Source organism: Myotis myotis, unplaced genomic scaffold (assembly GCF_014108235.1).
Source record: "Myotis myotis isolate mMyoMyo1 unplaced genomic scaffold, mMyoMyo1.p scaffold_m19_p_14, whole genome shotgun sequence".
NCBI classification, from domain to species: Eukaryota; Metazoa; Chordata; class Mammalia; order Chiroptera; family Vespertilionidae; genus Myotis; species Myotis myotis.
The window spans coordinates 50,994,155-51,021,425 of NW_023416318.1; the positions used below are offsets into that span (position 1 = coordinate 50,994,155).

The 27,271-nt window shown below is 43.8% G+C and overlaps 1 protein-coding gene across 2 annotated transcripts in view; it reads left to right on the forward strand.

The window, feature by feature from the left end:
• NBAS (NBAS subunit of NRZ tethering complex) overlaps nt 1-27,271 on the forward strand; it is a 209,243-nt gene that overhangs the window by 33,925 nt on the left and 148,047 nt on the right. For both annotated transcript variants that reach the window (XM_036335298.1, XM_036335299.1), the window contains exons 11-21: nt 268-336; nt 3,050-3,178; nt 10,184-10,247; nt 11,365-11,558; nt 12,911-13,168; nt 14,310-14,435; nt 19,342-19,493; nt 20,633-20,770; nt 21,025-21,103; nt 25,959-26,063; nt 26,599-26,735. In XM_036335298.1, coding sequence (XP_036191191.1) covers nt 268-336; nt 3,050-3,178; nt 10,184-10,247; nt 11,365-11,558; nt 12,911-13,168; nt 14,310-14,435; nt 19,342-19,493; nt 20,633-20,770; nt 21,025-21,103; nt 25,959-26,063; nt 26,599-26,735 — 1,451 coding nt within the window. The remainder of the gene's footprint in view (nt 1-267; nt 337-3,049; nt 3,179-10,183; nt 10,248-11,364; nt 11,559-12,910; nt 13,169-14,309; nt 14,436-19,341; nt 19,494-20,632; nt 20,771-21,024; nt 21,104-25,958; nt 26,064-26,598; nt 26,736-27,271) is intronic.

A 27,271-nucleotide genomic window follows, 5' to 3' on the forward strand; every position in this document is an offset into this window, starting at 1 on the left:
ATTCCAATTTGCATAGATTGTATTAGACTTATTATGTATGTATTTAAACAGCATTTGATTTTGGATGTATTTGTAAGATTTACCGCTTAGTGGATTTTTTTTTTTTCCAGATAAAAACTGTCTCACCGATATCTCTGACACCTATCGATGATCTTAACCATTTCTTTAAATACTAGATTTGCTATAGTTTTCAGTTTATGATAAAAAGGACTTTTTACAATGAGAAAATATTAATCTTTCTTTGTATGATGTGCCCTTATGCTGTAGGTACCGAAGACTCTGGGATTATTAAGGATGCTAAATGTCAAGTTATACAGTCACCCAGGACAAGAACAGGTAACTCACAAGCTTAACCTGTGATTCTCAGATACGTTCACCAGTGTACCATGCAGGGCACCATTGAATGAACCTTGAATGTTACAGATCTCCCTCTGCATGTTCTCTTAATTGTACACTGTGTGGGCACATGCAGCAGTGAGACTTCATGGAGGTGTTCACTGAAGATTTGTGTATTTTACTATTTTTTAAAAAATCCCTGCGGGCATTGTGGTGTCTGGGGACGGACTCATAAAACAAGCTTGAAACTTGGATATTCTTTTAAGCTGGCTATTGGGTCCATGGGTATTCATTATACTATAATTTCAACTTTTCGTGTGTGTGAGTGCAAATTTCTACAACAAAATGCTTCAAGAGGAATGATAAGTTTGCAGTATGTATGTCATAGTATCAAGTGAAACTAAGAGGATCAAGAACCCACCCCATTAAAAGCAGTTGTTACATTTTACTTAATACAGTGATTGCTTAAGTGTCTGCACAGAAAGGAAGGAAAGGAGGGAGAGATTAAATCAAAAGAAAATTGCGCATGTTCATTCTTTTCCTGATCACAATGCTATTGTAAATTACTCATATTATTGCATTCAGTATACATTTTTCTGTTTGTTGTTATTAAATAGATTCATAAACTTTCTCCTTGCTTTGAGAGCATTTTTAGTGGAGTTGTTTAACGAAGCCTTGGTAATTCCTGGGAGTTACCATATAGGTCACACGTGACTAACTATTTTGATGACAAAAACAGTAAAGGATACCTGAGCCATCATTTCTACTGAGGAGCATGCCTGTGACTACTAGGAAGGCATGCCCAGCTGGCAGTAATTGTGATGCAGCAGAAATGACATGGACTGGGGTCAGAAACTGCACCCCGTTCAGGTTCTGCTGTCTGCACTGAATGCTCTTGGGCTGGTGTCTTAACGCTTTCAGGCCTTCAGGTTCTTCCTTTGTAAACTCTAAAGCAGGGGTTCTCAAACTTTTTAAACAGGGGGCCAGTTCACTGTCCCTCAGACCGTTGGAGGGCTGGACTATAGTTTAAAAAAAACTATGAACAAATTCCTGTGTACACTGCACATATCTTATTTTGAAGTAAAAAAACAAAACGTGAACAAATGCAATATTTGTGTTTGCATGTGGCCCGCGGGCCGTAGTTTGAGGACCCCTGCTCTAAAGGATGGTGAGAGATGCATCAGCTCCTAAGCATGCACGCTTCTGAGGCTCACTTGATGCACGCTTCTGAGGCTTATGAACTAGAGCTGTGGGAGGAAGATGCTGGTCCTTCTCCTTCTAGCCATGCCTGTCTCCATCGCACGGAAGGGAGGTGCAGTAGTCAGAACTTTGCTGGAGTGCTTTTGCTTCTATTGCTTTCCTTTCCCAGGCATCTGTATTTTAATCTTTCTTATGTTTAGTTTTGGCTTTCTGGGGTAGAGCGTTCTATCCAGGTGAGGTGAGATTGGAGGATGCTAATCTTCAGTGAGCTTAGAACTTCCTGATGTTTTCTTCTATCTACTCATCCAGCAATTTCCTCACTTCCTCAAATTGTACTGTTTGTTGATGACGACTAATGTAGATAACATGGTGAATTGAGTCAGATGTCATTCTGGATTTTTAGTATAGTCATGTTTGGGTTTTGGTTCTGTAGCTGATATTTGGCACTGTTCTTGAGCCATCACAGGGAATGGTGGGGGCATGACCCTCCTAAGGGCATGCATGCTACCTAGTCCCTCCTGATTATTGCCGTCTGGGGATGGGGGCCCTGTGTTGCCAGATTTCCTAAGGGTTCAGGAGAAGTAAGGTTCTGGGCTGCCATTTTCAGGTCTCTGTTTTAGTCTCGAGGGTAAACTACCTCAGGCCCTGTCCTAATCCATGCTGACTGAGGAGCAGATGCCCAGTCAGTGTGTTGGGTTCTTCTGAGTCTGTTGTTGGGGTTAGACAGGTGATATCTCTGCTTGTGTGGTTCCTCTCATGGTAGCTGAGCAAGACTGGTTTTCTCGTGGGAAAGGCTTGAGATTATTTGAATGAGTAGGACTTGAAAGATAAGATTTTCTCTGTGAACCATGAGGTTGGCCATGTAAAATCAGTGTATACATGGTTTCTCTCCTCTGTGGCAACAATTACTGGTAGTCTTTAAATGGGGTAATTTGCCAGCTGAAGCATTCATGGTGCTCCCCAAGTTAAGAAATGCCTTTCTTCCCCCGGCTGCCGTAGTTCCGTCACCCTTGGGTCCTCTTCTCCTGTCTCTCTCTTCCTTCTCCTCCCTTTCCTTCTCTTCCGTGGCATGATTTGTGCCTGTCTATGATGGATAGCATATTCCAGACATTGTGTGCAGATAGAATTTTGTAAAGATGTGAACCCAAAATTCAAGAAATTCATAACCTACTTAACATCAACCCATAAAACTTAACATCAACTACCATTGAGAACTCATGGTAGTTGATGTGTGGTATTAAGGAATATTTTTATAATGATATCATATTTGGTTTTAGGGTGATATGTAAATTATTACGCTATAAAACAGATGTAAAAGTCCTCCCGAAGGGTAAGAGTCCTGTTTCCATATGCCGGAGCACATTTGTAATGTCACGAAGCTGCTGGAACCCTTAGTTACGAGAGATCATTGATGGCACAGCACCCTCTGAAGCGTGTTATTAAATTCTGGAAGTCATTTCTGTCGAGCTGCAAGCCCTCGGCCTGTCATTAATGTCGGGTAATTTCTGTGCAGGACGGGATCTTTAAGATGAGCCTCTCTCCAGACGGGACCCTCCTTGCAGCCATTCACTTCTCAGGGAAACTAAGCATCTGGGCCGTCCCATCCCTGACGCAGCAAGGCGAGTGGAATCAGCACGAGCAGGTACGTCTCTCAACTCTGATCTTAGAATGATTCTCGCTTGAGGGTGAGCACTGGTGATGCTGATTTCATTTTGTTGATATTTTACTGTAGTGCGCTACATAGTTTATTCTCATCATTCCAAACTTTAGTTAAGTTATAAGTGTAGTAGGACAGATAAAAACAGAGCAGCACTGTGTACTGTTGTTAATTTCCAGCATGGTGCACTCTGAGTGCGGAGTGTAATCTGTCCGTTAATCCTCCATTTCCCCCCTTTTCTTATTCCAGAAATACAGAATGGAGATGTTAGTTTTTTTTTTAGCAAAAGTCAACTAATGTGATTAAAGCTTTGGAGGGTCAGTATTCTAAAAGCATTACAATGCTTCCCAAATTTTGCAATGCTAGTAATATTGGACTGACTTATTGGCTTGAAGGAAATTATCACTCAAAAGATGGATAGTGAAGATACTGAGAAAGATAGAGCTGCTAACTTTTTAATGTCTTACAATGACAGGTTTTTAAATGAGTTGTTTAGGAATAGAATCAACATCAATTATAAATTAGAATCATGATGGGCAAGTGAGGTCAGCTTGTAGAATGCCATGTATTGTGGTAGACTGAAGATTTAAAGAAAATCTTCTCAGTGGCACATAGTTTATGTTACAGAGCTTTTCCTCTTATCAGGGTTATTGTACATTTCAGCACTATAAGGGTAAATTTCCCTTCTTTCACTTCCCAGTCCCCCTTTGCCTATAGAAATACCTTGTCACCAGCTTTGGTGGATAGTTTTGTAATTCGAAGATTAGAGCATTTTCCCTGAATGATATGAATGGAGTGATGTCCGTTTTGAGAATTCTTTTAAATTTCATCTCACCAGTTAAATTGCACTATTGAAATCATTCTTAATGAACTAACTGCATTTTTTTTTTCAGATTATTAGAGGAAAAGAGAAAGTGTCTATACATTTTCTTTACTCTTTTCACTGACTTAATTTACTCATTTTTGCTATTCAGTTCTTTGATATTTTTAACACAAGTTTAGGAAGATTATTTTTCCCCCTTAGCTCCTACCTTGAATTTAATTTGGTCTCTGCATCTCTACCACTCTTTCTCACTTACCGAGTCTAGGCTCGTTCTAAATGGAAGAGGTGCTCATTGGTCTTCGTCCTCGGTAGCTAACCAGAAGGGACAGTCTCTCTCCTGAAATTATAGCTAATCTGACTTTATCTTCATTCTAGAAGTGGAATGGGTCAGCTCTCAAAACTGGTCCTTTAATTTGTTTTAGCTAAGCATGCCAGAGAATGGGTCGAAATGGTGCCTGTATTTTACATGGTGGTAAAGTATTCAGCTTTCGTCATTTGGGAAGATCCTGATATTCTGTTTTATGCGGGAAATTTTACATTTGGGCAAATTTTTTCTTAAATGGTGAAAAATTTTAATATTAAAGGCATTTCCCCTCTCCCTGACTTTCTGTTTTCTTAAATTATTTTCATTCACCTAATAGAAAGCACACTTAATATATCATCTAGTGAATACCCTAGGACAGTGGTCGGCAAACTCATTAGTCAAGAGAGCCAAATATCAACAGTACTTCTTCAAAATAGACTCGCCCAGGCCGAAAACTGACTTCTGCGCATGGGCCACGAAGTTTCAAATGCACTGTACGCGCGCCCACACGTGGTATTTTGTGGAAGAGCCACACTCAAGGGGCCAAAAAGCCGCATGTGGCTCGCAAGTCGCAGTTTGCTGACCACAGCCCTAGGATGTCATACATGGAGCATAAGAGCTATTTGAGTAAAAACCCATTAGTATGCTTTATGTTTACGGAAATTCTGGATAGCCTTTTTGTGTGCATCTAAAGACAATTTACATCTGTTGACCTACGCTCATTTTTTTAACATTTTTTTTGGTCTTAGTTGCCAATTAATGCCAGTATAATCCATTACTCTTTAACTCATAATGTTATTCACTAATTGGAATTTTATAATGATTCTATTAAAATAGTTTAAAAATCTTGAAACTCAGGAATGAATAACTAAATATCTCAGTAGTTGGACTAGGTCATCAGTAAAGTAATGGGAGAGGAATGGAAGGGCATTCAGAAATGGCAGAGCAGGTGCATGGTGGGAGGAGATGACATTGGGCTAGAAAGTTAGTCTCTAGTGTAGAAGGCGCTGCTGTGGCCTGTTTGACCTGGGGTACCTCAGTGAGCTTCCCTCTCACCTCTCGTGGCTGGGATCCAGGGACCCCAAGCAGTCTGCTTATCTCCTGAGCACTTGTCCCCGGGTTAGTCTCAGGTAAGCAGTGGAGCTGATGCCCATGCTCTTTCCATTACCATGTTGGAAAACAAATGCATTTTAAAAAGGCCGGAAAAAACCCCTGTTTATTAGACTTTATTTATTGGATGATCTTTAAAAGAACAGAGACAATCCTTTCTTTTGGCGAATATAACACGAATCTCTTCTCTCCTCTCAGATATGTTGAACTCTGAGCTAGTTAGTGTGTACCAGGTTCTAGAATAAATAATTGAGATAGCCTGTCATTGCTAAACCCTTAACTTTATAATAATGTCCACAGCACATGCTGGGGTGGGACAGGAGAGGGTGGTAACTCTGTCCCACAAAGGGAGTCTGAGCACCCACACTTTGCTCAAGTCTCCCACCTGTGTCCTGGGGGTCAATCACATTGGATTGGGCATTTTAGATTTGGCCTTTGATGTGCGAAGGAGTCATTAAAATCTAGCCTGCTAGATAGAGTAAGTGCTGTAAAGCTCGTAACAGTACTATAAAGAGTAAGTAGCTACTATATTCATAACAATCATCATAAAATAAAGTTCAGCGATTTTTTGAATCTACCAAATGCCAGAGTAGAAAATGCAGTAAGTCCCAGTCCTTGCCCTTAAGATGTTCATAGTCTTGCAAGGGAAATGATAAACAAATCAATAACATAACAAGTTCATATTATGAGAAGATAAGCTCAGAGGAAAGGCACATCAATTCAGCTGATGGTGTCGGCAGGAAGGACTATTGGGCATAAATAGCATTTGTGCCTTAAGGGTTGGCTGTCCAGAGAGCAGTTTTCATCTGTTTCATTTGCTTCACAGAAACCCTATTAAGTTAAAAATGGTTTTATACTCATTTTAATAGATAGGAATGCGGTGAGCTTAGGTCATTAAATGTTAGTTTTAGAATTAAGATTTCATTTTGACCAGGCCCTGTGACTTCATAGGGCACACCTTTTTTCAGAGTATCTTCTGATAGTGCTTACATGGAGACATTCCGACTTCATCTGAGCACAGCAGGTCCGAGCTGCGGGATTGGTGGGAAACGGGCAGAGAGCCCGTGCCATTGACAGAATGCCTCCCCTGGAGCTCTGCTCTTCACTATGTAGAGACACTGGGGAGGTGATGTGAACATGTGAGACATGTGAACAGCTTCTCTCCCTCCGCTAGCCATGGTCGGGTGACGCCGGGCCAGCCTCGCAGGACAGGGCTCTGCCTGCCTCTATGGCTGCCCTGGAAAATGAGTGCACAGGCTACTCAGTTTAACACGTGAAGCGCACAGCCTGTTGTGTCTTCTGGACGGAAAGTATAGTGCCAGTCACCAATGACTGACTGGGCACTTGACGTGTTAAAATAGATGCTGTGACAATGTATAGGATATAGCTAGAGCTCCTAATTTTTCCTGCAGCCTTGCCTGAGAAGAACTGATGTTACAGTTGCCCTGTACGAACGTAAACTCTTTTACCAAACTGTGGGTTCAGCTCCTCTGGGCCTTTCTTTCCGTCATTTGCAGCTTTAGTAGTTTTTATGTTGTGCTTTGATTATTTTCTCTATAAAATCTAATGATTAAAGATAGCAGTGCCAGTGCCTGTTCTGATTTACTGCTCTCTGGTTTTGAGTTGATTCAAGACTTTGGCTTTCATTGTCAGTACGAAAATCCATCTGGCTGGAAATCTGCGCGTGGGGAGCTTTGTTCATCTCTGGAATACAGTAAACTGCTAAGTGATTTTCATTTCAAACACTTCCCATATGTTATGTTTATATATTTACATCTCATTTTTGGCCTTAATTTTTCTTTGAAGAAGTTTTATTACTTGCCTCTTTGTTCTTCCTTAGACATAGTAGACAGAAAACTTACCTTTTTCATTTCCATTTTCTTTTCTTTTTGGCTCATAGTAGGTAAGGACTAGTGTTGTTAGATGGATGAGTCAATGAGGGATGAGTAAGAAGATGACCATTCAGGTGCTGAATGTTGGTACAATTCACAGCTGATTCCACAGCCTCACTACTGTGAGCTCCTTAACATAGATTCTGCATACGCGCTGCTTCCATGGGGTCTAACATGGGGCTTGGCATGTTAAATGTTAATAAATGTTTGCGGAATGAATACACTTTTGAAAGGTGGTTTTATGTTGTCAGAGGCAGGGGCTTCACTATATTTAGCTTCTAGCCATTAAAAAAAAACAGATAAAAATTCTTACATGTGAAGAAAATGCTGGTTTAGCCATCACAGCCTTTCTATACAAAATCTATAACTGTTTCTTGGGACATCCTTCTCCAGGTGACCATGACGCTAAAGTGAGGGCACCTTAGGCTGTTTGCAGACATGTGGTAGCAGGTCATACAAAGAGGGGTAACATGGAGATTCTCTTCAGAACACACATTGATGAGTCCCCTGCTTTGCTCTGCTGGGTCATGGGAGCTTGGTGATCTGCCCTCCAAGCACCAGCCTACTGAATGTGTACCACATGTCTAAAGCATGGCCAGCTCACAGTTCTCTGTCTACAGAGCGTGTGTCATATGTCTAAAGCATGGCCAGCTCACAGTTCTCTGTCTACAGAGCGTGTGTCACATGTCTAAAGCATGGTCAGCTCACGGTTCTCTGCAGAGTCCTCGGAGTTGAAGGCTGATGAGGTCAACCAGGACAATCTATTTCTTCCCTTAGTATATAAACTTAGCCTTCCTCTCCCTCCCCCAAATAAATGTAGTCTTTTATGGTAAAGTTTAAAGAATTAGATCTTTTGTTCTCAGGGACTACTCTGAGTGACTTATTATAGTAGTATGCCGGGAGCCGGTCCATACTTCCTGTTTCAAGGGACCTGGCATATATGGCATACTGTTCTTAATATGTTTGCTCACCTTCTTGGCACTATGTGTTTTAACCAAGGTCTCTGAGAAAGGTTGTTTCCCCAGGTAGGGATTTTCCCCTGAAGTTAGGGAGGGAATAAAACCTCTTAACTAAGTGCCAGGTGGGTAATTAATCACTTTAACTACGAACAATCATGCTTAAGCTACATAATCTTTACTCCCTGGAATGGAGATAAGAAACGCCCTAACCTTTGTAATAGAGATTGATAGGATTGAATCAACTGGTATAAATACAGATGTAATAAGACAGCAAGACACAGAACTTAGAATACGGAACCAAGAGAGAGAGAACCTAGGGACAGAACCTACACAGAACGTTCTCTACAGACAGAAGAACTTCGCTGGAGAGAACATGGCAAAAGATCCTGGACAGAAACTGGCCTCAGAACCTAGAGACAGAACCTATCGAGAGAACATGGCAAAAGATCCTGGACTGAACCTGACTACAGAAATTGGCAAGAGAACCTGACTAGAACCTGGTAACTGAACCTGGCTGGAGAACCTAGCAAGGGAACATGGCTACAGAACCTGGCTGGAGAACCTGGAGAACCTAGCAAGAGAACAAGGACACAGAACCTGGCTGGAGATCCTAACCAGAACTTCGCTGGAGATCCTGAGCAGAACTTGGCTGGAGATCCTGGCTAGAGGTCCTGGCTAGGCTGCTGATCAACTGAACACTGTCTCTGTGTCCTTCCTTCTTCGCTGACGCCGTCCACACCTTTGGGGACCCCTGGACCCGCTGGGGCCGGACCCCGGCAGTAGTAGAGGGTAGGAAGTTCTTTCAAGCCATGGAAAGAAATAGCAATTTTAATAGTGTCAATAGCCACTGATAAATTGCTAATAGCATATATATGTTTACAGTGTTATATTAGGTGAAAGCATATCTCTCTATCTCTCTATCTCTATCTCTATATATCCATATATCTATATCTATCTATATCTAATTGATTTCAGAGAGGAAGAGAGAGGGAGTGAGATAGAAACATTAATGATGAGAATCACTGATCCGCTGCCTCCTGCATGCCCCTTACTAGGGATTGAGCCTGAAACCCAGGCATGTGCCCTGACTGGGAATCCAACCTTGACCTCCTGGTTCATGGGTCAATGCTCAGCCACTGATCAACACTGGCCAGGCATGAAAAGCATATTTGACTTAAGTATAGCATCACTTTTTTAGCCTGAAGATTTCAGATAAATGCCCAAATGATTCTTATTTTGGGACCGGTCTTTTTCTGTACTATTGTAATTCTAAAGATTAAGTAATTAACTGGGAGCCAAGAGGGAGTCTGATAGTGGTGTAATTGCAGTTGTTTTAGGATATTTGAGAGATAATGATGTGTCCTTGCATCCACAAAGGTGGATAGAACATTATGTTGCCGTGAGATTAGAACATGAATGGACTCAGTTTAAAGATTGCATGCTTATATACTTAACTTAGTAGACTTTTAGTCATAGACAGAACTGGATTGCTTGGAGGTTGTGGAGTCCAAGCTCAGAGCCATGGAAGCCGAGCCTGAAGGGGTTGCTCAGTGACAGTGGCCGGGGTCGGACTGGTGTTCCCAGGGGCTCGGCTGTCCTCCTGTCTGTCAGGGCGAGTGGGTGTGAGTGTGTGCAGAATCAGTCGTTAGTGTATCTTGCTTCCATTTGTGTTAGTTGTATACTTGCTGTCTTACTGGTCTCGTGCATACTGTTTTCTTCAAATTCAGTCCCAACACCCAATGTGCACATTTTAAGTGTAAGAACAGTTGCTTTTCAAGCGTAAAGAGAAGAGATTTTAACCAGGTGAATGGAGAGGTCAAAGGGAAGCAGCGCCTTGATGATGGTCTCATCCCTTTCTCACACTGTGGACTCAGCAAGTCATGTGCATGTTTTCCCATGTAGCCAGGGTACGATGACCTCAATCCCGACTGGACACTCTCCACAGAGAAGAGGAAAAAAGTCAAAGGTGAGTCCGGTAAAATATGATATTTAAACACCTTAAGAGACTCCGATTGTATAGTAAAGGTGCTCTTTAGATGACGTGATGTATGTAGGGGAGGGAACAAATCTTTTTCTTTTCTTCCTCTTGGGTTTTTACTGAGCCCTGAAAATTAGACGAAAGACAGAGTAGCAAGAGGAAAACAAGTAGAAGCCCAGTAGCATGCATAGGGAGCGTGCCCGTGGGAGCACCCCCAGATGAGGAACTCCAAGGGTTGGTTGGAAATCGTGCTTCTGTAGCGTCTTAGAAAAGGGACAATGCATTTTAGAGAAGTGACAAGACAAAGGAAAAGAACTTTGAGTTTCTTGAGTTCCTTCAGCTTAAAGTATTTATGTCGAAGTGGCGTGTTTTGGGTCTGCCCTTACCCTGATCCCCTTCCAAGTGTGAGAGGCAGTCAGCATTGAAACCCATCGTACATTTGCCTTGTATTTTTAAAAAGGGTATAATTCTCATATTACTGTTTGTCTGAAAAGTGATGTATGAATATTTTCCAAAATATTTTATAACCTTGATGATTTGTGCACTTTGTACGCACCTACCTTTTAGTTTGTTATGCTGAAAATGTGAAATAGAGTGCTGTATGTTTCATTTTCTGAGAGGAACTCTGCATCCCTGTAATTTTGAACTTTGGCAAATTCTTGGCACTCAGGTGTTTATTAAATAAGCTAGAGGCCCAGTGCATGGAAATTCATGCAAGAGTAGGCCTCCCTTCTCCCAGCTGCCAGCACCGGCTTCCCGCTGGCACCGGCTTCCCTCCGGCACCTGGGACCCGGGCTGCTTCCCTCTGACTGCCACTGGCAGGCACCCGGGACCCAGGTTGCTTAGCTCGGGCCCCGGCTTCGTCCGGAAGGACATCCGGAATGACGCCCGAAAGGACATTTGGTCTGATTAGCATATTACCCTTTTAATATTACAGATTACCATTTTGTTAGAATTAGAGTGATGACTTGTAATTCATTTGTTCTCATTATTTGCCATATCTTTAGCGCCCCAGTCTGGTGGTTAAGTTGGTTATTGGACCAGGTGTGTGGTAGCGAGCCCACACTGGCAGGTGCATGAGCATGGGTTCCCTTTTCCCCCTTAGATAAAGAGTCCTTGTACCCGCTTGTCGATGTGAATTGGTGGGCGGACAGTGCCGTGATCTTGGCTCGCTGCTCAGGGGCTTTGACTGTTTCCTCCGTGAAAACTTTGAAGAATCTACTGGGAAAATCCTGTGAGTGGTTTGAACTGGCACCTCAAGTCACCGCTGCCCACGACGGGGGATTTTTAAGTTTGGAGGTAATGCTTTCCTTCCAGAGCCCCTGTGTGCTTGAAAGAAAACATGAATTTCACCCACAACCTAAAGCTCTGTATTTGTTAACCCTCACCTGAGGACATTTTTCCATTGATTTTTAGAAAGAGAGGAAGGGAGGGGGAGAGAGAGAGAAACATCGATGTGAGAGAGATACATCGATTAGTTGCCTCCTGCAGGCACCCTGAGGAGGGCTAGGGATCAAGCCTGCAACTGTGGTACATGCCCTTGACCGGAGTTGAACCTGGGACCTTTCAGTCCACGCTTTCTACCCACTGAGCCAAACTGGCTAGGGCAAGATCTGGTCTTTTTGTTGTTGTTTTTCTAATTTGTTATCCCATTTTCTAATTTTGGCTTTAAGAACAAAAGTCTGTGATTGGAATCACAGATTGAGTGCAGTAGAAAAAAGATCCATTGTTTAGTCAATTAAAATTTTTGCATTGTAGAAGAATGAGGAAAATGGATAATCATTTTGCTATCTATAACTATTTTTTCTTCACTGACATGATAGATTTTTTCTTTTTTTCTAGATTAATCATTTTAAAATGTAAAAGTTATTGCTACCTAAGAAATATAGACTTTAACCTATTTCTATGAATATGACAATTTTAAAAAATTGTTTTTTTCAGTAAGAAAAGCTTGTTTATCATGACAAAAGACTGGAAAATCGAGGCTAGTATTTAAAGTTAAGTCTTGGTCATTTAAAATTGTGATTGTAAGTCTTTGAAGGCTAGCATCCTTCAATAGCTTTTACTTCGATGTAGATGGACAAGTATTTTTCGCCTCAAAGTTTGTTACGCAGTCTGTTATTTGGAGAGAATTAAGGCCTAGCTTCTAAGCCAACTCTGTTAAGTCTGAAATGAAAGTTATCTTTACCAGTCAGGCTTCCAGACTCAGAACTTTGTGAAGCTCCTGGACACTTTTCTCAGTCGAGGAGATACATACGTTCATGTTCCTTTTCTAAATAGATAAGACAAATCATCGTCTTACTTCTCCACAGCTGGTATGAAAATAGCAGCAGTGAAGAAATTAACATTCTCGACTCCTTCATGTCCCTAGAATAATCACCAGGCGTGTATGCACGAGCTCACCCTGATGACTTATTATTAAAGCGGGCTTTGGTTCGGAGGTCAGCAGCCAGCAGTGCATTGGGCGCTCCTGGAGCTGTTGACGTAGACCATGTTTGTTGTTGGGTGCCTTTGAGTTCCATTTTTAGTGTTAATCACACGCCTGATGAAAGGAATCAAACGAGAGTAGAATTAAAAGTGTTTTTCTCGTTAACGCCAACACTTGTCTTTGGTTCCTCACTATTAGTTTAACATGTCTCTGTACCGTTCAGTGTGAGATCAAACTTGCCCCCAAACGCTCTCGTTTGGAGACGAGGGGTGCAGAAGACGACGAAGGGGAGGAGGACACCGACTCTGATCAGGAAGTGTCTGCCAAGGCTCGCTACTTCGGTTACATCAAACAGGGCCTGTACCTGGTGACCGAGATGGAGCGGTTTGCCCCGCCACGGAAGCGCCCGCGGGCCATCACCAAGCACTACCGCCTCGTGAGCCTGCGCTCCACCACGCCCGAGGAGCTGTACCACCGCAAGGTGAGCCACCCTACGCCGTGCTCGGGGAGCCCGAGTTCACCGAGGGGATTGAGACCAAAACCTCTTTCTTTTTTTTTTTTAATATATTTTATTGATTTTTTACAGAGAGGAAGGGAGAGAGATAGAGAGTTAGAAACATCGATGAGAGAGAAACATCGATCAGCCGCCTCCTGCACATCTCCCACTGGGGATATGCCCGCAACCCAGGTACATGCCCTTGACCGGAATCAAACCTGGGACCTTTCAGTCCGCAGGCCGACGCTCTATCCACTGAGCCAAACCGGTTTCGGCAAAAACCTCTTTCTTTAATAAAGGAAGGAATTTAAAGAGGAATTGTTGTGCCCTGGTTGGCTTTGCTCAGTGGTTAGAGCACCGGCCCTCGTTTTGAAGGGTTGTGAGATCAATTCCGGTCTAGGGCCTGTACCTGTGTTGCAGGTTCAATGTCTGGCCCTAATAGGGCAGAGTGCGGGAGGCAGCTAATTGATTTGTCTCCTTCACATCAATGTCTCTCTCTCTCTTTCCTCTCTTCTCTTCCCTCCCCACCTTCTTTCCACTCTCAATGGAAAAAAATATCCTCGGGTAAGGATTAAAAGAAAAAGGGTGGGGGGTGTTATATTATCAACATGTTTAAATCATCAGTAGTATTTAACTTTTGAAAATAATGCAGGTCTTTGTGCCTGAGTCCTGAAAATAAAAGTGATGAAAGATGAATCACTTAGCCTGTCCACGCTGTGGCTGAGCCCGGGATGCTGCTGCCCCTCCCGTGGCCTGTGTGGGTCCCTGCAGCCGTGTCCTCAGGCTCCAGGTGGTGCGGGGGACCTGCTCGTGCTCTTTCTCACGGGCTCTGCGTGGAGGCAGAGGGGGCCGCACAGGTGCTCCCAGCGGCGCTGCTGCTGAGGGACCTGGGCCAGCCCTGCACCAGCGCAGGCTGCGGGCCCCGTCCCTCCGGGTTTGCTCTGGGAGCGTGGGCATTCCTCCTCTTCCCTCCGCTTGTGTGAAAGCGCTCAGTCAACGCTGGGTCCGTCTGCCGTGAGACTGGTTAGGAATGCTGACCAGGTTAGGGGCGTTCATCACTCACCACATCATCCCCGTGACCCGGGGCAGCTCGGTAACGCTCCTGTGTCCCTTTCCTTGTCCGAAGATTGAGAGTGAAGAGTATGAGGAGGCCTTGTCTCTGGCGCAGACCTACGGCCTGGACACTGACCTCGTGTACCAGAGGCAGTGGAGGAAGTCGGCGGTCAACATCGCTTCCATTCAGAACTACCTGGTAGGTTTCAAGATCTTGGTAAGGTGGTAATATTCCAACTTATGGAACATTTTTTGGCTAAAGGGCTGCATATGAGAGTACTTTATATTGCTGACTTCTCTGAAGCTGATGAAGTATGTTTTACTCAACCCAGAAAAATGACCTTGTTACCCTTTTTTATTGGCCCTGTTGCTGGACTTTGGTGCTGGAGACACAGGAATGAATATTTACTGATAAACCAGCCGACTGCCTGGTTTTGTGCTAATCCTTCCTCCTCATCTACCTCAGTTACTTCTCTTTACCTGTATCAGTCAGGGCCCCACCAGGAGCCAGAACCCATACAGTAATTAGGGCAGGGAAAGTGTGAATGTGAGAATTATTTTACAGTAACAACAGATTAACTATAAAGGGGTAAAGAGGACGTCAAGGAATTCCTTCCACCTAGGGCTGAAGGAGCGTACCCAGGGGGCAGGGGAGGTGGGGCGGCCTCGGAAGGGAGGCTCCTCCCCGGCAGGGGTCCAACCCTCTTTGGACAAGGAGTGGGTGCAGCACACTGGACAGAATTGCAGTCCTCCGGATGTTGTGGGCCAGGATTGCTCCTCAGATGCTGAGCTCGCTTCATAATTGCACAAGCTGGCAGGCAGAAAAAGGCGGGGTGGATGGGCAAGCCGGGTGCCTCTTGCTGGGGTACGTCAATGAGTGGGGATTGGAAAACCCTAGAGCAGGGGTCCTCAAACTACAGCCCGCGGGCCACATGCAAATACTAATATTGTATTTGTTCCCGTTTTGTTTTTTTACTTCAAAATAAGATATGTGCAGTGTGCATAGGAATTTTTTTTTTATTAAATCTTTATTGTTCAGATTATTACATTTGTTCCTTTTCCCCCCCCCATAACTCCCCTCCTTCCAGTTCCCACCCCACCCTCCGCCCTCACTCCCCACCCACTGTCCTCATCCCTAGGTGCACGATTTTTGTCCAGTCTTTTCCCGCATCTCCCACACCCCTTTCCCCCCCAAGAATAGTCAGTCCATTCCCTTTCTATGTCCCTGATTCTATTATAATCAACAGTTCATTCTGTTCATCAGATTATTTATTCACTTGATTCTTAGATTCACTTGTTGATAGATGCATATTTGTTGTTCATAATTTGTATATATTTGTTCATAGTTTTTTTTTAAACTATAGTCCGGCCCTCCAACGGTCTGAGGGACAGTGAACTGGCCCCCTGTTTAGAAAGTTTGAAGACCCCTGCCCTAGAGACTGGCAAGCAAGAAACCCGCCATCAGCACTTTTTCAGCTCAGGGCTGGTAGATAGGAGCCATGTCTAGGACTGAAAAGAAAAAACTCCCACTGGAGTGGGCGGGCATAGTCTGGGAGGCTTCCTCCTCGCTGGGAAGTGAAATTCAATGAGAGGTGGTGCTGGGGACAGTGAAGGGGGAGTGGAGCCTCTGTATAATGGGTTTTTCTATGAGGAAGCTTGTTATCTGACTGAGAAGACAAGCATCATGCCCAAGATATAAATAACTGCACAGAAGATTCCATGTAAGTACTGTGGGAACCCAGTGAGGGAGCGGTCATTACAGACCCAGTGGTTATTGGAGGCTTTAGCTAGTGAAGACGTTTTGAGCAGGGATGAGAAAGGACTCAAAGTAGGCCTTCCAGAGATGGGAGAGGGACCACATTCTTAATGAGACACATGTCTGAGCAAATTAGAAGAACATGAGCATGATTCATGAGGCCAGTGACCACATCTGTCTTAATCATTGCTGTGTCCTCCAGTCTAGTCCAGTGCCTGGCAGTAAATATTTCTTGGATGAATAATGAGCTCTGTTAGTAAACCAGTCTGCTGGGTCTGATGGTCCGCAAGAGGGAACACTGTGAAATGTGATTAGAAAGACACATTGGTTTGGGTTTGGGGGGCTGTTGAAAGCGCATGATGACTTAGGCCTTGCGTCTTCTGGGGGTGGAGGATGATTGTGGCGGTCTGACTGTGGAGGTGCAGGGGAAGGTGGTGTAGAAGGTGAACTGGAGTGGAAGGAGCAGGTGGGGGAACCCTGCAATGGGTGAGGACTCCTGCAGTGTCGCAGGTGTTGGGTGTTGATGACAGCCACTGGAATGCAGGCCACAGACACGGAGAAGGGGAAATGAATTCAGAGACATTTAAAGAAAGAATTGATATGCTAGAATGTGTAAAAGAATATAGGGTACGAGTTGGATCTTCAAATTTGTAACACTAATGAGTTTTTCTATGAAGAGGGCAAGTCAAGGGTTTTGAATGGAGTCAGAGGAAGCAGTTGGGAGGGAGGAATAGGCCCTTGGTCTTTCCAAAGAACAGCATGATATGACTTCTGTGATTCAGTTATCATCCATACTTAGTGACACATCTCATGGTCAAATAGACACAGAACCTCGATGTGCTCTGCCTCATTAGATTTGTTTCAAAGTTACGCACGCTGGTTCCATCTTATCTGGGCTTTCTGCTTTATTTTATTTTATTTTTTTTTAATATATTTTTATTGATTAAGATATTACATATGTGTCCTTGTCCCCACGTTACCCTCTACCCCCCACGCCCCCCACCCCCGCTCATGCCCTCACCCCCCCGTTGTCCATGTCCATTGGTTAGGCCTATATGCTTGCATATAAGTCCTTTGGTTGATCTTTCCCCCTTACTCCCACCCTCCCCTACCTTCCCTCCAAGTCCCGACAGTCCAATCAATGCCTCTCCGTCTCTGGATCAGTCCTTGTTCATCAGCTTATGTTGTTCATTATATTCCACAAATGAGTGAGATCCTGTGGTATTTATCCGCTCTCAAGTTCCATCCATGCTGTGGCAAATGGTAAGCGTTCCTTTTTCTTCTTCCTCTTCTTAAAGAATACCTTTCAGCATTTCATATAATGCTGGTTTGGTGGTGATGAACTCCTTTAGCTTTTTCTTATCCGTGAAGCTCTTTATCTGACCTTCTATTCTGAATGATAGCTTTGCTGGATAAAGTAATCTTGGTTGCAGGTTCTTGCTATTCATCACTTTGAATATTTCTTGCCACTCTCTTCTGGCCTGCATGGTTTCTGTTGAGAAATCAGCTGACAGTCGTATGGGTACTCCCTTGTAGGTAACTGACTGTCTTTCTCTTGCTGCTTTTAAGATTCTCTCTTTATCTTTTGCTCTTGGCATTTTAATTATGATGTGTCTTGGTGTGGTCCTCCTTGGATTCCTTTTGTTTGGGGTTCTCTGCGCTTCCTGGACTTGTAAGTTCATTTCTTTCACCAGGTAGGGGAAGTTTTCTGTCATTATTTCTTCAAAAAGGTTTTCAATATCTTGCCCTCTCTCTCCTTCTGGTACCCCTATAATTCTGATGTTGGTACGCTTGAAGTTGTCCCAGAGGTTCCTTACACTATCTTCATATTTTTGGAATCTCTTTTCTTTTTTCTTTTTCGGTTGGGTATTTTTTGTTTCTTTGTATTTCAAATCTTTGACTTGATTCTTGGGATCCTCTTTTCTGCTGCTGGATCTCTGTAAATTATTCTTTATTTCAGTCAGTGTATGCTTAATTTCTAGTTGGTCCTTTTTCATGTCCTCCATGGTCTCCCTATATTTATTGAGGGATTCATTAAATTTATCGGCGGTTTCCATAAAGTTCTTGAAAAACCTTATAACCGTGGCCTTAAACTCTATATCCAATCGTTTGCTTTCCTCCATTTCTGCCATTTGTGACCTGTTTCTTTGTCTCCGCATTTTGGTTGCTTCCCTGTGTTGATAGAGTGGCTTTGTGTGCTAGGTGTCCTGTAGGGCCCAGTAGCTCAGCCTCCCCAGTTACCTGAGGTGGACACTCTTGGTGCACCCCCTCGTGGGCTTTGTGCACAGTCTTGTTGTAGCTATGCCTTGGTTGTTGTAGGATCACTGGGAGGAATTGACCTCCAGGGCAATTGGCAGCGAGAATCAGCTGCCCTGATGATGCTCAGCTGTGTAGCAATGCAAGCCGCTGTGGGGCCTGGGCCTTCTCTTGGAAGTTCTGAGTCTATCTGGCCCGGCTGCGGTTAGGTAATTACAGGTTGCAAATGGCTGGGGCATTCATATGCAAAAGCCTCTGCCGCAGCCTGGGTGGGGCGGGGTCTCAAGGAATCAAAGGGCTGAGAAAGCAGCTATGGCGGAGCCTCAGCCCTGCCCTAAGGAGTCGCGAGTCCCAGTGTCCCGGCAACGGCTGCAAGCACCTCTGAGGGAAAGCCGCTCTCAAGCTCGCCCGCTGCCAGACAGTCCAGTATCTCCCCGTATGAGCCCTGGGTCCCCAGAGACTTCCCGGAACCGGATTTCAGAGCCGTCGGGAGCTTGTGTCTCCCTCCGGATTCAAAAAGACAGCCGTGTCCTCAGGTGCCAGACCCTTTCCGCGCGAGCCCCCGTACCTCTGCACGCCACCTCCGCAGCTCCTTCCGCTGGCAGTGTGCTTTTCTCTCCTTCTAGTTGTAGAATTTACACTCAGCCAGCCCTCCTGTAGCTCTGGATGATGTCCACCTTGTGTTTTTGATGCATTTATCGATTGTTGTGGGAAGCAGAAATTTCCCGGTGTTTATCTATGCCGCCATCTTAGTTTCTCCTTTCTGCTTTATTTTCTACTCTATTATATAGCCCCAGTGAAAAGTAGAAAACAACTATAAATGTTTGGAAAGTTTTTTCTTTTCTGTTTCCAAAAATGAATATTTAGCTTTGTGTTTCATTAAAAGAAGAAAGACAGCAGTTGGAACCACATTCGCACCATTGAATTCTAATCATCACTGGGGAGTGGGAATTACCTTGATTCTATTGACCCTCTCCAGCAGCTGCCTAGGCTCCTTGAGGTATAGCTTTACAGTTCTAGATGGCAGCTGTCGGCTGCTAATGGATGGTCTGTGTTGATTGATGGCTCTGTGTTTCATTTTCTTTGCATCCAGAGTAAAATAAAGAAACGGTCCTGGGTTCTTCATGAGTGTCTGGAAAGAGTTCCTGAAAACGTAGACGCTGCGAAAGAGCTGCTGCAGTATGGACTGAAGGGCACAGACCTGGAGGCGCTCTTGGCAATAGGGAGAGGAGTGGATGAGGGCAGGTTGGTGACAGAAGGATTGGGGCGCAGAAGGGCAGCTGACGTGAATGCTTTTAAGCTGAGACATTGGGAAGGGTAAACATTCCTCTATTTAGGTTATTCTGTGATGAAGCAGTTGCCTTTGATCAATGTTGTCTTATTTGAGGTCCCAGTTGTCTTTTCTCTTAGTGAAATGTATTTACATATGATAGCCTGATGATAGGAAAAGAGCAGATGCTACAAACATTTACCGAACACTGGCCACTTCTAAGCTCTGGGCTTAAGGCACATACCTAGTGTGCCAATAAGGCCAACGAGCCCCCTTAGGCAAGTATGAGCTTCATTCACTTTCTTTTTTTAAATAAATATATTTTTATTGATTTCAGAGAGGAAGGGAGAGGGAAAGAGAGAGAAACATCAATGATAAGAGAGAATCATTGATTGGCTGCCCTCTGCACGCCCCATGCACTGGGGATTGAGCCTACAACCCAGGTATGTACCCTGACCAGGAATTGAACTGTGACCTCCTGGTTCATAGGTCGGTGCTCAACCACTGAGCCATGCCAGCCGGGCTCATCCACTCTCTTTATCTGTGACATCATACCGGCCTCCCAGAATCACCTGGAGTGATGAAACTGTATATCTGGTGGAAGCACCTCATAAACCTTTAAGCCCCGTACAAATGTCAGTTCATAGTAAAATAAAGTGATTTGCTGAGAGCCATTGCTCACCAGACATTTGGAACATTTTTGTGAGATATAAATGCCATAGGATATCTGATACATAAATAACGTAAAGGAGACCTACATTCATTATCATTCTGAGACCTTAAATAGAAGTGATTCAAATTGTAAACTTGGGCACCATTTTCTTCATAGGCTGTTTCACATTGGGTGCATTTTTTTCCTAAGTAGTTTTTATTTTCTTGATTTTAAAAATTTCTCGATGTGCTGATCACTGATAACCTGGTGGCATTTTCCATCCCTAGGGGTATAACCAGTGAGCAACTTTGTTACAATGGCAACAGCTTTCTTTCCAGTGAGGAGTTGTTTCCATGGAAATCCAATTAATGATAAAGTCAGTCACTGAAGGGAAGAGTGGGTTTTCACTACATGAAATTAAAAAAAAAAATCAAAATAGATGTGTGTTTTCTTTCCCTGCAGATTCACATTACCTGGTGAGATAGACATCGAGGGCATCTCCTATGAGGAGCTCTTGCCTGAGGACGAGCCCGCCCAGAATGCAAAGGAGAAGGAGCGCAGGAGGAGAGGAGAACTGCTTCGCTTAGTGCACTTTTCAGAGTAAGGGGTGTATTGCTGCTGCTTTGGCAATTTCTCTAAAAGAATGAGTCACCTAACTCTGTCCTTTGCTGGCGATAATTGCTCTAAATGGTTTCAGCAACTTGCATCAAGTGCATTTCATATTTTACCTTTGTGCTTTTGTCTGCTATTTCATGAATTGGGGGCTCAATAGAATATAGATCTTTTTTATTTTAACCGTTAAAGAAATGTGCTTTTTTGGTAACTAAGTGGCCTGATTTATTCATTCGAAACAGATTAACGCTGGAACAGAAGGAACTCTGCCGTTGTAGACTGAAATTATTAACCTACTTAGACCGGCTGGCCACCTATGAGGTAGGGGCTAGTTTTAATAAGCCAGTTATGTTTATTTGGTCTGTCATTACAAATGCTGTGGCTTCTCTGACACCTGACATTCTTGGTCTTTAGAACTACTGAGGTGGGAAAAGTTCATTATGTCCAGAAACAGGTTCTCTTGTGTACCAGTTTTGGTAAAGTTCAAGGGTGTGAAGGGCCAGAGTGATGTTGTTAGTCTAGGGAACGGAAGTGCTTTAGCCACGTCACTCTATCTGTTCCCTGCATCTATAGTCCTTTCACTTACTTTCATTTTACATTTCAATTTTAAGGTTATGGAATACAACTGTCTCCAGTACATTTCAGTATATATTATGTTTTAATAATCCTAACGTGAATATTTTATTTTAATGATTTGTTAGTAGGTTGAACTTAGTTAATTGAACTTGGATCCAGTTATGGCCCAAATTAGGCACTTGAACTTGAAAAAGGAGACATATCTGTTTCTTCAGGTACACACACGCAGAGGTCTCCACGTTGGCCGTTTCAGTGGCACTCTGTACTGCAAGGCCAGTTCAGGTGCTGTTAAAAGTGAGAGAAACATTTCAGGACATCCCCAGCTCAGCTTGCTCTCCCACGTGCCCCCACAGCTGAGGTTACCCAGGATTTCCTACATTTCTAACCGTGGAAGCGTGGCTTCACTTGCAGGTTACTTTCTCAGCCTATGTATGTCTCCTCTCTGGGTATACCTTTACTGACCCTTGGGACTGGCACATAGTAGGCACTCAGGATGTCACACCCAATGATGTGATGCCTAGCCCCAGAATAATGGAGGTGTTTAGTCCTTCTGATGCCTGAAGGCAAATCCCAAAGCATTTGATTCCCTGCCTGCTAATATGATGGAAATGCTTTTAGACAAAATACTAGTGACAAAAGAGGGCTATTTCTGCGCTTATTAAAAATCATAGCAATGGGTATATCATTTCACACGAACAGGTTACAAAAACTTCCTAATCTATCATACAGCCAGTTTGAATGTTGGAGGATCATATTTTTAAAAGCATATCATCTTAATTATATCTGGGCTCTGTGATATTTAATATATATAATATATATAAAAAGCATGATGTGAACTGCGGAAGTCAGTATAAGATATAGTTTATCATTCTTGTATTGTTAGCCCTCATTTTACCAATGATAAGATCTTAAAAAGAAAAGTTCCAGTTACTTTTTTCATTATTTTTTAGTTATTGAATTGCTTTTTCCTGTTTGACAGTAGAAAGGACATTTATTATTACACGGTAATAGTGATATATTTTTTTTTTTAAATATATTTTATTGATTTTTTACAGAGAGGAAGGGAGAGAGATAGAGAGTTAGAAACATCGATGAGAGAGAAACATCGATCAGCTGCCTCCCGCACATCCCCTACTGGGAATATGCCCACAACCCAGGTACATGCCCTTGACCGGAATCGAACCTGGGACCTTTCAGTCCGCAGGCCGACGCTCTATCCACTGAGCCAAACCGGTTTCGGCGGTAATAGTGATATTTAAAGTATTTGTTAAACCCACTGTTTAAGGGAATTAAACTAAGCTTTTGACAAATAAATAAAGTTGAATTTGGCTGTTGAAGCTTAGAAATGGAGATATCCTCCCATATAATAAAAGCCTAATATGCAAATAGACCGAATGGCGGAACAACCAGTTGTTATGATGCACACTGACCACCAGGGGGCAGATGCTCAATGCAGGAGCTGCCCCAGCCCGCAGGCCCCAGGCCAGCCAAGGCCGGTGCCAGCGGGGGGCCCCCCCAATTGCCCTGCCAGTTGCCCCACTGAGGGAGGTGACCAGTGGTGGTGGCAGGGGGCAGGGCCGGCCAGCAAGCGGTGCTGGGCCAGCCAAGGCGGGTCCAGCGGGCCCCTCCCCCCCCCCATCACCCCGCTGGTTGCCCTGCAGATCGGCCTTGATTGTCGGCCAGGCCTGCCTCTAGTACAGGTATAATGGCTAATAAGTAGATAGTGCTAGAGACAGACATTGCATTTTCATCGTAGGGCATGGCTTATTTTATTAATTCTGTGATAGATGAGATGAAAATGGACTCATTTGCACTTTATTCAAGTGCCTACAACATGCCAGATATTAAGCCAGTGCTGGAGGTTGAGAGATGACAAAGGAACAATACTTCACTAGCTAGGAAATAACTGATGATAATGAAGGTGTGAAACGTTGATGAGGGAGCCTAATGGAGAAGAATGTTACATTTTTCCTGGAGATGTCCGAGGCGACACTACATCGGGAGAAATGGGAGTCTTGTTTCAACTAGTCCTGAATACAGGAAGGCAGGTTTAGGGGCTGCGGGATGCGAGAATGGAGGCTCCGTAGAGGTAGGGGTTTGTGTTTGCTGCAGTCCCCAGCTTGGAATGATGCCTGGTTTGTTGAGGAGCTCAGTAAATATTTGTTGAGGGGTCCAGTAGGGAAGAGACTATCTTAGATATACCCACACATTTGCTGAGGACCTTTGTCGTTGGTATCTTATGTACGGAATCCAGATAGTTTCCCAACAATTCCCAAAGTAGATACTATTAGCTTCTCAATGTTATGGATATGAAAACAGGCTTAGAGGAGGTAAATAATTGGTCTAGGTCAGTGGTTCTCAACCTTCAAGCCCTTTAAATACAGTTCCTCATGTTGTGACCCCAACCATAGAATTATTTTCGTTGCTACTTCATAACTGTAATGTTGCTACTGTTATGAATCGTAATGTAAATGTCTGATATGCAGGATGGTCTTAGGCGACCCCTGTGAAAGGGTTCAACCGCCAAAGGGGTCGCGACCCACAGGTTGAGAACCACTGGTCTAGGTACACAGGGAGCAGGAATGCATAGCTGACCTTCCTGTTGAGAATCCGTGGCTGGACACAGAGAGGCCTGTGGTGTGAGGTAAACCCTGTGCTCCTGACACGGTGAGCGGAGGGGAGGAGAGGTGTTAGGATGGGTTGTGGCCGCATTTGGAGAGGCCTGTCCTGCTGTGGCAGGAGTTGCATTAACTTGCATTTTTGTCAGCGGCTACATTTAGGAAGGAGTAGGGAGTGGGCATTGGAGCCTGTGGTGCGGGCTGCTCTCCCGAGGAGTCTGACAGGAGTGGGGCAGGGAAGATAGTTGTGGCTAGAGACCTCAAAAGAGTCAAGGGCTGTTTTCACAGAAGAAGGAAGTGCGGTTTGTTTGAATTTGAATGGGAATGAGCCAGGAGAGGGTGAGGGGGATTTACTGAACAGAGAGAGCGGGATGAGTGTGCATGGAGTTCCTTTCCCCCCACTTCTCTGTCTGCTCCTCCGCCTGCATTTCAGATCCACACTCCCTTTCCCTGTGCACCTTTTCAGTGGTGGTGTCCTCAGGCTCCTTCCGTTTCATCCCGCTTACTTTCCCTGGAGTCACACTCGCTTCTGCACTAGGAACTGCATCACATGTGTAACTCATGTCCCACTCCGGAACTCCTCACCTGTGTACCCACCTGCCTCCTGGGCAGCTCCTGTTCCATGTGCTGTGAGCCCAAACTCAACGTGTTCCCAAGGGAACGTCTCCCTCCCTCCCTCCTCTACATGTCCTCATTCTTCCCTCTTTCCCCTCCCAGTGAATTCATTCAGAGTTAACATACTTATCGGTTATTTATTATGTATGCTATGGATCTGGGGTCAGCATTGAACATGGCAGACGTGAGCCCTAAGTCATACATCGTAGTGGGGAGACCTACACTTGCAGTCGCCCTGGCTAACTCCTTCCTGTTTCTGCTTCATGCTGTTTCTGGGAAGCCTTCCCTGCCCTCCCAGACGAGTGTTTCCCTTTGCCTGGTCCTGTTGGCTTGTTTGTCTTCATACTAGATTTTTTCTTTCTTTTTTAAAATTTAAATTCTTTATTGTTTAAAGTATTATATAAGTCTCCTTTTCTCACCATTGACCTCTCCCCCAGCTGTTCCCACCCCCTGCACATGCCCTCACCCCCATACTGTCTGTGTCCATTGGTTGATCTCTTACCCTCATACCCCCTGCCTTCCCTCTTAGGTTGGACTGACTGTTTGATGCTTCTGGCTCTGTTTCTGTTCATCAGTTTATGTTGTTCATTATATTCCACAAATGAGTGAGATCATGTGATATTTATCTTTCTCTTGACTGGCTTATTTCACTTAGCATATCTTTATTGATTTCAGAGAGGAAGGGAGAGGGAGAGAGAGAGAGAGAAACAACAATGATGAAAGAGAATTATTAATCGGCTGCCTCCTGCATGCCCCCCACTGGGGATCGAGCTTACAACCCAGGCATGTGCTCTGACCAGGAATTAAACCAAGACCTCCTGGTTCAAATGTCAATGCTTAACCACTGAGCCATGCTGGCTGGGCCCGTACTAGATTTTAAGCTACTTGAGGGCAGGATCCATATACTTACTGTTCATTGCATCACTGCGGCCTGTCACAGTGCCCGTAGCACATAGTCGGCACTCTGTAAACATTTGTTGAACGATTAAATGGTTCCTTTCACATGTGATCGAGTTCACTGCAGCAGCATACAGTTCTCAGCGTGGCAGGTGCTCATAATGCATGCCAGGCGTGGCTGTTGCTTATTTGTTTTTGCCAGGTGGTGGCTGTTAGTTGTCCTACTGTAATTAATTTAATTTTTATTGCCAATTTCATTTACTTCTGGATTTTAAGATATTAACAGCATTTATGAACATCGCCATTTTCAAAATAAAGGCAGGACTGCAGATGTAGTACTTTAGTTAACAGTTGATAGTGTAATTAATTCAGGCCTTACTTATTTAGGTGCACAGAATCGTAAAGGTTTTTAATATATCCCTGTCATTGGTATTCAAAAGGCTTTTCATTAAATCACTGTTTTCCTTCAGCAAATCCTAGGAGTGCCCCATGCATCCGAACAGAGATATGACGCAGAATTCTTCAAGAAGTTCAGAAATCAGAATATTGTTCTCTCAGCAAGAACTTACGCGCGGGTAATTGCTTTTCTATAAATAAAACAATTGTGGTTACTAACAATTTCTAAATCTCTGAGCTATTCAGTTGATGTTATCGCATACATATGCCATTACATTTCCTTTTTTTGTTGTAATATTAGTAAATGTATACAAAATGAAATCATATTTAAAAAAATTTTATGCTCTCATCCCCGTTGTCCATGTCCATTGGTTTGGCTTATATGCATTCATACATGAGAGCATGAGTGGCGGGGCGGGGGGGGGGGGGGGGAGTATGGGGGTTTAATGGAGGGGATGAGGACACATTTGTAATACCTTAACTAATAAAGAATTAAAAAAAATAAATAAAAATAAGAAATTTTTATTCTTCATTCTGACTTTTAAAAATAAATGTTTTTGTAGCTTTAGATTGAGAAACATGACATAGACTAGGAAGAATCAGGACTATTTCACAATACTCGACATCAGATCTGCATAAAAAGTCAGTGAAAAGGTTTTGAATGTTGTCAGACTTTGTTTCTAAAGTTTCTAAAGGCCCTTGCCTTCTGCACAGGAAAGTAACGTACCGGCCCTGGAGATTCTGTTCACCTACCACGGGTCGGACCTGCTCCCTCATTGCCTCGCCATCCTCTCCAACTTCCCCGAGACCACGTCCCCTCACGAGTATGCTGCTCTGCTGCCCGAAGCTTGGTATGTGCCACTGTTAGTGGAATTTTACCTACTTTCTAAATTATGACAGTTTTTGTTTCGTGCTGAACCCCTTAAGTTGAAGAGTAATTTTAATGTAACCTATTTAAACCTTTTTTCTGATTATAAAGTTATTTCTGACTTATTTTAAATGATCCTGAAACCACACTGTGTTTTTGCACAAGCAGGGCCACCTTAACTTAATGGGCATGCACGTCCCTTTTTCTGAAAGCCCCCTGATTTGACTGCGGTGCACTCAGCATGTACTGTTTTCTGGTTAAGAGCAGGTTTTCAGGATAACGAGATCTGTTTGACTTAGTTATAGCTTTCAGAAATTGAGGTGTGGACTGACCACATTAGGAGTAAGACCAGGGGCCCAGGGCGACTGAAGCCTGTTTCTCTCAACAACCCTTTCTCCTCTGAAGTTCCAGAGGCAAAAGGCCAGTGCGAGATCAAAGGAGCACGTTACTGTTCCTTAGACTAATGCTCCTATCTCAGTTCGAGGCTGTTTGATTGTGTTGTAACATGTGACATAGACT